We start from the raw sequence: 12,477 nt of genomic DNA, 5'->3' as shown, positions 1-12,477 counted from the left end.
AGCAATGGGTTCAGTGGCAAGTCCAGAACTCATAAACTTCAAATCCTGGATCCACCTCTGCCCAGAGATAAGATAGGTATTTGGCCACCGGAAGTTTGTGAATAACCGCTATAGGCATAGTTAAATGATTTTTCTATTACAAGAGAAAATATTACTTTATTAGATAATTGCGAACAGTTCAGTCTCCATATTTGAGTAATGGACTCGACTTTTGGCTTATAATGCATAAATATATCAAAAAATGTTTATAAATCAATACGACGAGCTTATTAAGCTTAGCCAAGCACCCTGATAAAACTCAAGATTTCAAGAACAGTAAGAGTAATCTTTTACTTTGGTGATTTTAAGTGGGTGAAATTCTATTTTATCCTGTACCATATTAGCTTTAAACTTTGCCAGTAGTAAGAAGAGGACGAAATGAATTCTGCCCCTGAGCTGACCAATTCAACCTTCTCCTCCAACTGTTAACTAATAATTCAATGAGGGTCTCTATCATTTGGGCCAAAGTCAAATTTGAGTGGCAGAACCATTGTTAGATAATTCAAACTTATGGAAGTTAGTAATAATGTGGATGCAGTTGGCTAGTCAGTGGGTAAATCTCAATTTCTACAAACAAAAGAAGAAACAAACCTCTATAGCTGCTCAGCTGATCTACTTCTTCCCTTTACAGTTCAACAGTTTCTGCAGAAAGATGTTCCACTCTCCTGATGACCAAGAGATTAATCGTCTCCGTGAAACTCTGCAGCGGCTAGCAGAGGAATGGCGTTCATCGATCATTGGATTTTATTACCAGTCTTCAATGGTATCTCGTGATTTTGGAACTTGGAGATGGTTTGAAGAGGAAGTTGATCCTCTTAAAATTCTGCAGCGGATTGAAGATATATGGGGTTCATTCTTTATGCTTCTAGAGGAACCTGGTCTCCTTCAAACACTGAAGCTGTTAAAAAAGATAACATGGACTGACATCTTCTTAAGTCTTTCCGGTGAATTTACGACACTGATGGAGATCGAAAAAGAATGGGGTTTGTTGCATAGATTTGTATACGAATGGCGGGATATAAACAATGTCTTCAAGTTCCTTATAATGGAGTTCAAGTTCCTTAAAAGGAATTTCAAGTTCTCGGAGAGTACTCTCAACTTTCGCATCTTCATAAATGAACTAGCGGAAGCCCGATCTCTGTTAAAAGATGCTGTAGCTGATGTAAGGAAGCTCTTTGTGCCACCAAGGATGTTTTATAATCAACCAAGGCGATTGGCTCAACATTTTCACTACATTTTGCATAGGTTGCAAAAAAAGATTTGTAGTACTAGGTCAGGAATCCGATCAAAGTACTCCTTCCCTGTAATGTCATCCCTACTTTCTGCCAATAGGGACGTTACTGTTATTACATGCTTTGTATTGGAATTCATTGATACTGCTTCAGAGAATCTAAGTCATTTACTTGATGATCCAAGGTTACCAACGTGTTTTCGCAGACAGATTGAAAAGGTTTCAAAGGAGTTGGAGTTCCTTAAAAATTTTGTCTGCTTTGTTTCAGACAGATGCATAGTGACTGTTGACTCTGAGGCTACTAATTTTGATCTGCTTGATCATATTCCTCAACTGATAACACGTGAACAAAACAATGAGATTACAGCAATGCCAGAAGAAGAAAAGATCATTGCTGGTGTAGAAAAAGAAAAGAAGAAGAAGAATGCAGTATTTGGCTTGAATGCTAATAGTATTCAGAAGTTCTTTCGGGCAACATGGGACATCATTGCGGGGAAAAAAAGTGAAAAAAATAAAATAGTGACTCAGAGCCTAAACACTTTCTTCATCCACGTTTTGGCTGTGGCTGGGCAAACAACAATGGTTACCTGGTTGCTTTTACCATGCCGTGCCTACAGAAATGAATACTTGCCAAAAAATATCGATGCTTTGCTTTCTGATCTGCAAAAGAGGATTCAGCCCATTGAGCCGTGCGTCTGTGAGATGTATACGAGTCTCCTGCAAGCTTTAAAGTTAGCACAATCACCGTGGTATCCCGTTATCCGAATTGATTACGTAGTACATTGTCAGGTTGGATTTCTGGAGGTGCTCCTACACAGTTTGGAAGTTCTATCTAGTAATTCCACAGCAAAAAAGGCAAACCTTGAGGAGAATCTCAACTTCTGGAAAGCCAATCTCAACAATTTACCAATAGAGGCCCTTGAACTTCATCTTCAAGATATGGACTCGGTGCTTGTTGATGCAGGACTTCTGGTTTACTCATTGAATGAAATGGAGGGCCAAATATCAGTTCTTGATTTCCCAGGCAAAATTCAGAGAATGAAAGCAATGATCTACCTCACCACTCGAAAGAGATTTCTCCTTCGATTTAACTTACCTGCCATTAATGGACTGGCCTCTGTTGATTTCATTGTAGACAACCTGATGGAGCGCCTATGCCACTTTTCAGATTTAACTGTCTCCGTAGAGATGCAGCTTCGGACAATTCAGAAGGAAATCGATGTCCTCCGAGCTGTTGTCGAACTGCATGATAAATTTCAACCTTTTGCAATGCGGGTGATTGGTTTGGCAAATGAGGTAAAATATATGCTTGATTTTTGTAAAGAAATAGATGTTCCTGACTGGTGTCTTCCCCTCTGGATCTTGCACATTGTAGAGGATATTAAGCTACTCATGATAGAGGTAGAAGAGATGCAAGAAAAGAAAGTGTCTGACCCAGTATTGCATAATACTCCAGATTCTGCCTGTGCAAGTGTTTCTTCACACTTTGCTAGTAATCCAAGCATCAAAGAAGAAATTGTAGGCTTTGAGGAAATGGAGGACCAAGTACCAGTTCTTGATTTCCCAGGCAAAAGTCAGATAATGAAAGCAATGATCTACCTCGCCACTCGAAAGAGATTTCTCCTTCAGTTTAACTTACCTGCCATTAATGGACTGGCCTCTGTTGATTTCATTGTAGACAACCTGATGGAGCGCCTATGCCACTTTTCAGACTTAACTGTCTCCGTTGAGATGCAGCTTCAGACAATTCAGAAGGAAATCGATGGCCTCCGAGCTGTGGTCGAACTGCATGATAAATTTCAACCTTTTACAACGCGGGTGATTGGTTTGGCAAATGAGGTAAAATATATGCTTGATTTTTGTAAAGAAATAGATGTTCCTGACTGGTGTCTTCCCCTCTGGATCTTGCACATTGTAGAGGATATTAAGCTACTCATGATAGAGGTGGAAGAGATGCAAGAAAAGAGAGTGTCTGACCCAGTATTGCATAATACTGCAGATTCTGCCAGTGCAAGTGTTTCTTCACACTTTGCTAGTAATCCAAGCATCAATGAAGAAATTGTAGGCTTTGAAGATGTGACAGTCGAACTGATACACGAACTAATTGATGGATCATCAGAACTTGATGTAATCTCAATTGTTGGAATGGCTGGATTAGGCAAGACAACTCTGGCAAACAGAATATATGTTGATGAGTTAGTTGTCTCTTCTTTTGATATCCATGCCAAATGTTGTGTCTCTCAAGAATATACACGAAAGGACTTGCTACTAGCCATTCTACGTGATATTACTGATGAGACAGCTAAATTTGATAAAGAGGCTGACAATGAACTAGCAGATAAGCTGCGCAAACTTTTAATGCGCAAGAGATACCTTGTCCTCATTGATGATATCTGGGAAACTAGTTCTTGGGATGATCTTAAGTTGTGCTTCCCTGAAGATAACAATAGAAGTAGAATTATTCTGACAACTCGGCATTATGAAGTTGCCTCTCATGCTAAACTCGTTAGCGATCCCCATAAGCTTCGATTTTTTAGTAGTGATGAAAGTTGGACCTTATTAAGCAATAAGGTGTTCAATAAAGAAAGTTGTCCTCTTGTCTTAAAAGATATTGGAGAGGAAATAGCAAAGAGATGTGGAGGGCTTCCTCTTCCAATTGTTCTAGTAGCAGGTATCCTCAAAGTAATGAAGAAGGAAAAACGTCATTGGGAACAAGTGGCAACATATTTAGGTGAAAGTATTCATGTTCTATCAGAGGACACGCTGGATCTCAGTTATCAGAATTTACCAGATTATTTGAAAGACTGCTTTCTGTATTTGGGAGTATTTCCAGAGGACAGAGAGATTCAAGTTTCACAGTTAACTTGGTTGTGGGTAGCCGAAGGTATCGTAGTATCTCACACAGAGAAGCTTTTGGAGGATACAGCGGAAGATTACTTGGAGAATCTCATTGGGAGAAACCTTGTGATGGTTGCTAAAGGAAGTTCTGACGGACGAATCAAGGCATGTCGCATTCATGATCTGGTGCTAGAATTTTGCAAGAAGAAAGCCAAGTTGAACAACTTCTTAGAAAGGATAAAAGGGTAATCAAAACCTTTAATATTTTTCTTATATTAGCTCATGTTTTTTGAAATTATTCTGAATAAATCAACTTCTCCACTTACAGGGACAGAGGTTTGGATCCTTTGCACGTTTTCTCTTCAAATTGCAAGACTCCAGAACGTTTATCCCTTTATTCTCGGTGCGATTACCTTGAAAAATGGTGTTGGTCTTTCTCAGATCTAAAATATTTCCAATTTAGGGAAGCTAGAAAATTGGCTTTCTCCTCAATAGATTGTGCATCATACACCTTTAAAAGGTTCAAGTTTCTGAGGGTGTTAGACGTTGAATTCACAGTAATTGATTCCTTCCCTCAAGAATTAACCCTTTTGAGATATCTTGCTTTTAGGACAGCCAAAGACACATTACCACTCCCGGCCAATCTTAGGAACCTTGAAACTTTGATAGTTCAAGGAATTAGAGTACAAGTATCAGTACCTGATACCATCTGGAAGATGGTTAAGCTGCGACATCTACACATATACCATAAAGCATCTTTCACTTTGGATGGTGGAGAAGAAGTTTTAGCAAGCCCCTCAAAAATGGATGATTTGCAAACTCTTTCCTCGGCATATTTTTCTTGCGTAGACATTGCTGATAAGGTCTTGGCAAAGATGCCAAATCTTCGAAAGCTGAGATGTGAAGTTTTGAAATTTGATGGAGCGTTCCCGGCATTTAACAATCTTACCAAGCTAGAAATGCTCAAGATTACTTCTGGTCCTACATTTACCATGACCAATCAGTTGAAGCTCCCATCAGATCTCAAGAAATTGACACTGTCCAATTTTCATATACATCTTAATGAAGTTACAGCCCTTTCAAATCTTGAGGTACTCAAACTTCTAGGAGTTACCATTAGTTCCAATATATGGAAAGTGAACGATGAGCAGTTCGGCAAACTCAAATTCTTGAAAATAGAAAATCCTTCTTTTTCAGAATGGGACATCTCAGATGATGCCTTTCCATGCCTTGAACACTTAGTATTGAAAAGATGCAGATATCTTAAGGTGATCCCTTCTTGCTTCAGATACATGCCGTCTCTAAAGTCTATTGAGGTAAAGTCATGCAAGGAATCACTCGCTGAGTCAGCCATGGTCATCAAGGAAATGCAAGTTGAAGAGATGGGACATACTGGTTTCGAGGTCTTCATCCACAAGTAGATTAACGATGCTCCAACACTCCGTTTCAAATTGGTTATCAGGTATGTTTCTGATTCAATGTGATTGAAGTTAAACATGTTTCTTTATACAATAGTTTATTGAGTGTTTGTTTTGACACCCCGCCTAGAGCTTGCTTTACCAATCAAAAGTGCACTAAATCTAAGTCTTATTATCAAATATAAAAACTATGAAGCCCATTGCTGATAATTGTTCTCTACTCAGGGAAGATCACAGATAATTTTTAATGACTACATCACAAATCAGTGAGCTTCATATAGTCAATTCAAGGCATAGCGTTGATGGTTGGTAGCTGAAATGCTAATTTTCCATCCAAGAGTCCACTCATTTGAGATAACTGAATATATGTCATGATAGATTAAGAATAAGCAACATTGCTTCAAACCAAATTTAAGCTTTTATTCAGTTATTACAATTTGTTTAACCATTACTTGGAAGACTAATTCATTTTTTCCCTCTACAGATTCTAAGGAGTTTACCAGCTGAAGCAGTTGGGAAGACCAAGTAGCTTATATAAGATGTATGATATATTAGTTGAATTACTAGTGCTATCAGTTATGGTATTCTGCAAGTGTTTTTACAGCTTTCTTTACTTCTATGGATTGAGATTGTGTAAATGGTTAATAGATATATTGTAAAAGCATGGTGTTTACATCTGTCAATATCAAGGTCTTTGACATGATTTTGATTTATCATCCATTGTTAATCTTGTTACGTGCTGTATTTCCACTTTATCATGTTGTGGCTAGCTTTGAGTTTCTTTGGCCTCGGCTATTCACTAGTAAAACCAAATCCGTAGAAAATTAGTATTCTTCCTTTATTGCTCTTAGCTGGCCCTAATCTAGATGGATTAATCTATGAAAACTTAACCCTTGATGAGTAAAACGGTTAGGTCTCAAAATGTGATATGAAAACGGGATAGGAGCCTTGCCTCAACTTTCTTTTTCACATTTCTGTGCCATTGTTTTTCAAATTATCATGTATGTCATAACGTCATTTAATGCCCAAAACTATATCTCCATTGTGTAGTAATACATAGAATAAATAAATAAACATTATAAGCAAAAAAGGAAGTCAACAAATCAAGGGGAAAAATGAGCAAATCTTGAGGAGCAGCTCGATCCTACCAAGGTTTTAGATCACTAACTGGACCAGCAGTCCAGTTTAAGACATTGTTGTCTTGTTTCAATTGATGACGTTAGTGACCGATCATCTATGGTTGCTTCACACCAATCTGGACAATCATCAAGAGCTCCTCGTGGTGTGTCGTCTTCAAGCCAAGATCAATCGAAAATGTTATACCCCATTTTAACCAAGTACAAAGTTGAAAGACAACATATTCTTCGATTTCTAATTATTTAACTTGAAGTTTGTTTCGCCACCTAATTATTTTAATGGTAAATTAGGACACCTAATAGTTAACTAAATAATGTTAAACTAAACTCCATTTTTTCAAGGTCTTACGAACCTAATAAATTCTAAGGGTTCTAAATATCCTAATGGGAAGGTGTTAAACATCCATTAGAATCCTTTAAATATAATTACCGACCAAACTTAGGTTAATATTGGAAATTAAAATAAATATTTATCTTAAGATATCAAGTAGGCGAGTAATTAATTAAGAAAACATTTTTAACCCCAAAATGAATGAAGAAAGATGCGACTTATAATTAATAAAATGGTTTCCCTATTCAAGAAAGTAAGATTGGCCAACTTAAACTCGAAAGATTTTTTTTTTTTCCGAAAACAACAAAGAGTTAAAAAGGTCGTTTCCTTTTGTCAACTTGTAAAGAAAATTAGGTAACTGTTTTAAAAGTCTTTAACTTGTTTAAAACAAATAGGCAGCAAGAAAGTATTTAAAAAGGGGTTTGCCAACTGAACCAACATTCAGAGCTCTTAACTTTGGCCAGAGACTAAATTCCCATTGCTTTCACGTGAAAGAGATAAACCAAATTCCATTTAGATTGCTCCTAAATCTAATTAGACTCATTTGGAAGTGTAAAATGATTCATCAAAAAATATATACCAATTACCCCCCCCCCCCACCTAAAGTAGGAATTCTAAGGCCAATAATCTTAAAATTAGACACACAATCACAAATACGAAAGCAAAACAGTTAGTTAATCATAGGATAATCTAAAATGCAACAGTGTGCTCTTTCTTCTATTCAGAGGGCAAGAAGTGAGCGAAGAAGCAGATGCGGGTTCTATATTTCCCCGGCTTCACTTCTCTTTCTGTTCGGATGCATCCGGAGAGAACGAGAGAGGTGATTGAAAAGGAGACGCTGATTCCATGCCTAATGGTGGCAAGAGACTATGCAACGGTGAGAGTCTTTTATGAAGACTCCATTTTGCTCCGGAAGTGTACATGTAAAAGAAGACGAGGATGAAAAAGGATTAGAATGCGAGATACATAAAAAAAACACGGGAACTAAACAAATTCTTCCTACAAATCAGCCGTATAGTTTAAAGTATGAAAATTATCAAACTGAACAAATATTTTGACAAAAGTTCCATAATATTTCATTTAGCATGTGAGATTTTGACACATTCAGATTATAACCAAAAAAAAGCATATTCCCTTATCTTCATTTCAATAGAAAATGTCCAAACAGACCCACCTAGATACAAAATCACTTAAACTCATATGCACTCATCTATATAAATATGCATTGTGGACATGATTAAGGTTTAAACTTCTTTTTAGAATGCAACAAAGTCAAAATTAAGCATCAATGATGTGCACAACAAGCATATATGAACAAAACTTAAGCATTTTAGACCTTCACTGATGCATTATGAATGACAGTATAGTAAACTAAGCGTGAGAAGACAAAACGCAAGTTTACTTGGAAGACTAAGACTTATTCACTTGACATGAAATCACTTAAGCAAGTTTCTATGCTAGACTAGGTGAAAACAAGTTGGAAATAAATCCAGTCCAAGTTTTAAATAGCATTTCAAGTCCTTTCTACGTGGGCAGAAGTGAATATACTCTGTTTATCTGGGTATGCCACTTGATAGATTATGAAGAAAATCAACCAATTAAGAGAAGAGCAGCAAAGAAAATCATGCTAAGGCACTCAACACTTAGAGATTTCGTGTAGACAGCAGCGAACAGAACCAAAACAAAGCAAATGACATATAAGATCAATATACACAATATACAGGTCCTAAAATTAGCAGAACTGGAGCATTTTTTAGGTGCAAAACTGGATAACAAATTAAGCCAAGACGAGGAGAAACTCAAAACATGAACACACGTATTTTATTTGTCCACTTATCATTAGGAGGGTCCCATAATATATGGATATGGACTTTTATGAGGGAACCCCAACAACTTAGGATAAAGGAATTGAACTGAGTTAGCTAGAAACTCAAAGTTCTCCTCCCTTCTCCTCTAGTCCTAGGTAAGTCACACTCATATTCATCCATGTACTAAGTGCCATCCTCCTTTCAACTTAGCCTTTCAGTACTTATGCTAACTTTAGACTACACTTAAGTCCATGTTCTATCATCAGTTCCTAGTTTAACAGACACAAACAGGAGCAAGCAAACATACAATCAATGAAAGCAAACATACAGAGTCACATACAGGGTCATACAGCACATGACTAACAGATTTTATCATCAGGGGACTTCAAACATCATTACAGGACTGAACAAAGCATTAGTACAAGTTCACAGATGCTAAACTAAGTTTAAAATGCCTTTAGCTCTCTTAAAATACAATCTGAGACTTATAATAACAAAAACCAATAACAGACCAAATAGCACAGGCCTCGTAGTTTTTTTAAAAAAACAGAGTCGTTAAATGGGGGAAGAGGCATGCAAAGGTTTGGTGCATCTCATTGAATCAAGTAAATATCATTTTTTTTAATTTCAATGAATTCAGTTTCAGGTCCAGTAGGCATAAGGGTGCTATCCTAGTATCAATAATACATTTTGAAAACAAACTTTGACTCAAACAACATATCACAGAGAAACCATTCTAGTATATCAAACACCATAGGTCACAAGTGACTTTGAACTTAAACAAGCATAGGCATGCCTCAAGTATCAATATCAATTTACACATCAGTCTAAGTCAAAGAGAAGGTTAAGCAAATATATGAGTTTATGTACTGCCTAGCATATTTAAATCAGATTGAGCAATCCCCACACATATTAATGAAGATTAAGCATAAATAGCCAACAAGATAGCCAACCACAGGGAACTTAAATTACATTGACATGCTTAGCAGGTTCCTAGATCAAAACTAAACATAACACTGATTAAACACACTCTAGTAGTGAGCCAAACAAACCCAAGTTTTAGTCGATATGCAAGGATTAAAGATCATCCTTCTGAACAGTACATAGGAGAAACAAAACAGGCATGAGATTGGTTCTTATCATACTTTAATCAGATAGGTTCAGATCAAACAAGTAGTGTTATAAGGCAGGAATTATACATTTTTGAACATGAATAACTGGACAAAGCAAATAACATGACTCCACACAGGCTTGGACATTTAACACGGATACATTTAGGCCACTTATAGTGTCATTATCCCATTTAATCAAACTAAGGACTACATCTAACACAGTACAGGGCTAAATCACATGCTCAGAAGATTAAAAGACAAGGACTAGGCTAACACATGCTAACAATAAAATTTAAAGCTAGCAGCACATAAATCATGCTATAAACACTATACCAATTAACTTATCTAACTAAAATGGCATATAAAACATGCGTAACCATAAAATGAACTAAGCTAACACATAATCAACTGCAAATAGCTAAAACAGAACACAATGCCAAAAAAAGGGGGAGGGAATTACCTTTTTATAGTGCAGTGAACGGGGTGCGGGGGGTCTCAGATTCGACGCAATCTGAACTCGCTCAGGAACAAAATGGCACGATTAGGACCAAATGAATCTCCTCCACGGCTGAAAGTGGACAGAGATCTGAAAAAAATGATTTTGAAGCTAGTATTTTGAAGGATAAATTAGTATGAAAAAGAGGATTTGGACGTTTGGAAGGGGAAAGGAGGCGGAAAAAAGCCTTGTTCAACAAATGCTAATGAGATGTATTTATAGGTGACGAAGAGCTAGGTTAGGGTTTTCAGATTTCAAAACTTTTTTTGGCTCCAAAACGAAAATGAAAGAGCCGTTTCAAGTCAAAATCCAATCTCTAAAGCTGATTTTCTCTGAGAAATTTGAAAAGTATTTTGGTTTTTTGTGTTGACTAAATTAAAGAGGAGAGATGAGGGGATGTTACAGACCCAGATTCTTACTTGGAAATAGAAACAACAATGTTCTGCCATGGCTGATAGGGGCTGAAACCTTAGCCGAAAATGGGCAAGAAAACAAAGGGTTCTGCTATAGAGAAAAAGGGAAGAAGAGGCGCTGAGACATTAGGGCTAGAGATTATTTGGAGTGGGCTGCTGATTTCGTTTTGGGCTTGAAATGGCTAATTTGGGCCTGAAATGGCTGATTTGGACTTCACCCTTAATGCTTCTTTCGTCTTCTAATTTCTTGGGCTTCAAAATTTGATTTAAACATCCTTTAATAAATTATATATTAACATGTGCTTAAGTGAATAAATTACGCAATGCAAAGTATAATTACTAGTAGTTACATGGCAGTGAAAACTATATGATATCATAATAGTTGCGCGATAATATTTATAAAGTTTAAAAGTAAGTAAATGCTATTGTCTAATTGTATAAAATAAATGCGATACGTTTTTGCATAAGACGGTAAATAAAAATGTTAAAAGCGATCATGACGATTATAATATTAAGTGATCGCAACGAAAATAATAATAATAATAATAATAATAATAATAATAATAATAATAATAATAATAATAATAATAATAATAATAAAAATAATAATGATGATGATGATGATGATGATGATAATAATAATAATAATAATAATAATAATAATAATAATAACGGTAATAATAATGATAATAGCCAACAACTATAGTTGGATAATAAAACGAAGATGTTAATAAGAGCTAAATTGTAATAAAATGTAAATAACTGTTCTTAAGTTGTCAAAAATATTAGAAGCGCAAAATAAATATTTTGGAAGAAAAGCGGGACAAAATTGGGTGTCAACAGAAGACTCATACGATGATCACTAGATCTCAAACGGGCTCTTTAAAACCACCAGCAACCTAAATCCTTTGCTGCCAAGAAAAGCGAGGTTATGGATTCAACATGCTATTCACAAGCGGCAATTTTTTTTTCATTGGCATCATGCTATTCATGAGGAGTATAACGCACTTCTCCGGAACGGTACATGGCAATTAGTTCCTCCATCTGATTCTCAAAATGTCATTGGGTGTAAGTGAGTTTTCAAGACGAAAATAAAGACTGATGGTTCCGTGGATCGTTACAAGGCACGGCTTGTTGCCAAGGGATATCATCAACGTCCTGGTGTAGATCATGTTGACACCTTCAGCCCCTTGGTCAAACCTGCCACTATTCGACTTCTCTTATCATTGGCAGTCACCAATAATTGGCACATTACTCAATTGGACATCTCCAATGCGTTTCTACATGGCCACCTAGATGAAGTAGTATATATGTCTCAACCCCCCGGGTGTGTGGATCCGAACTATCCTAATCATGTTTGTCTGCTTAAGAGATCTCTTTATGGACTTAAACAAGCCCCTCGTATATGGAACAAATGTTTGATGGATGCTTTACTTTCATATGGCTTCACTGGATCCAAGACTGATTGTTCTCTTTTTTACTTACACACTGGGAAAGAAAAATTGTTCTGCCTAGTCTACGTTGATGATCTTCTTGTAATAGGCACCAGTTCGACTCTCATCAGTTCTCTTATAAGTTGCCTACAATCAAAGGTCGCTGTACGTGATCTTGGGCAACTATTTTATTTTTTGGGAATTGAAGCGACTTGGGATTCT

At 36.6% G+C, this 12,477-nt stretch overlaps 1 protein-coding gene across 1 annotated transcript; it reads left to right on the top strand.

Annotated features, from left to right (window-relative positions):
- The first annotated feature begins 565 nt into the window (after positions 1–565).
- On the top strand, positions 566–6,229 carry LOC132066236 (putative late blight resistance protein homolog R1B-23). Its single transcript, XM_059459587.1, has 3 exons — positions 566–4,353; positions 4,437–5,588; positions 6,030–6,229. Exons 1-2 carry the CDS (start codon positions 566–568, stop codon positions 5,527–5,529), a joined length of 4,881 nt encoding a protein of 1,626 aa, XP_059315570.1. The 3' UTR covers positions 5,530–5,588; positions 6,030–6,229.
- Positions 6,230–12,477: the final 6,248 nt, after the last annotated feature.

Source organism: Lycium ferocissimum, chromosome 8 (genome assembly GCF_029784015.1).
Source record: "Lycium ferocissimum isolate CSIRO_LF1 chromosome 8, AGI_CSIRO_Lferr_CH_V1, whole genome shotgun sequence".
NCBI classification, from domain to species: domain Eukaryota; kingdom Viridiplantae; phylum Streptophyta; class Magnoliopsida; order Solanales; family Solanaceae; genus Lycium; species Lycium ferocissimum.
The sequence above is the reverse complement of the archived record's forward strand: the minus strand, read 5'-3'. Positions and strand labels throughout refer to the sequence as shown.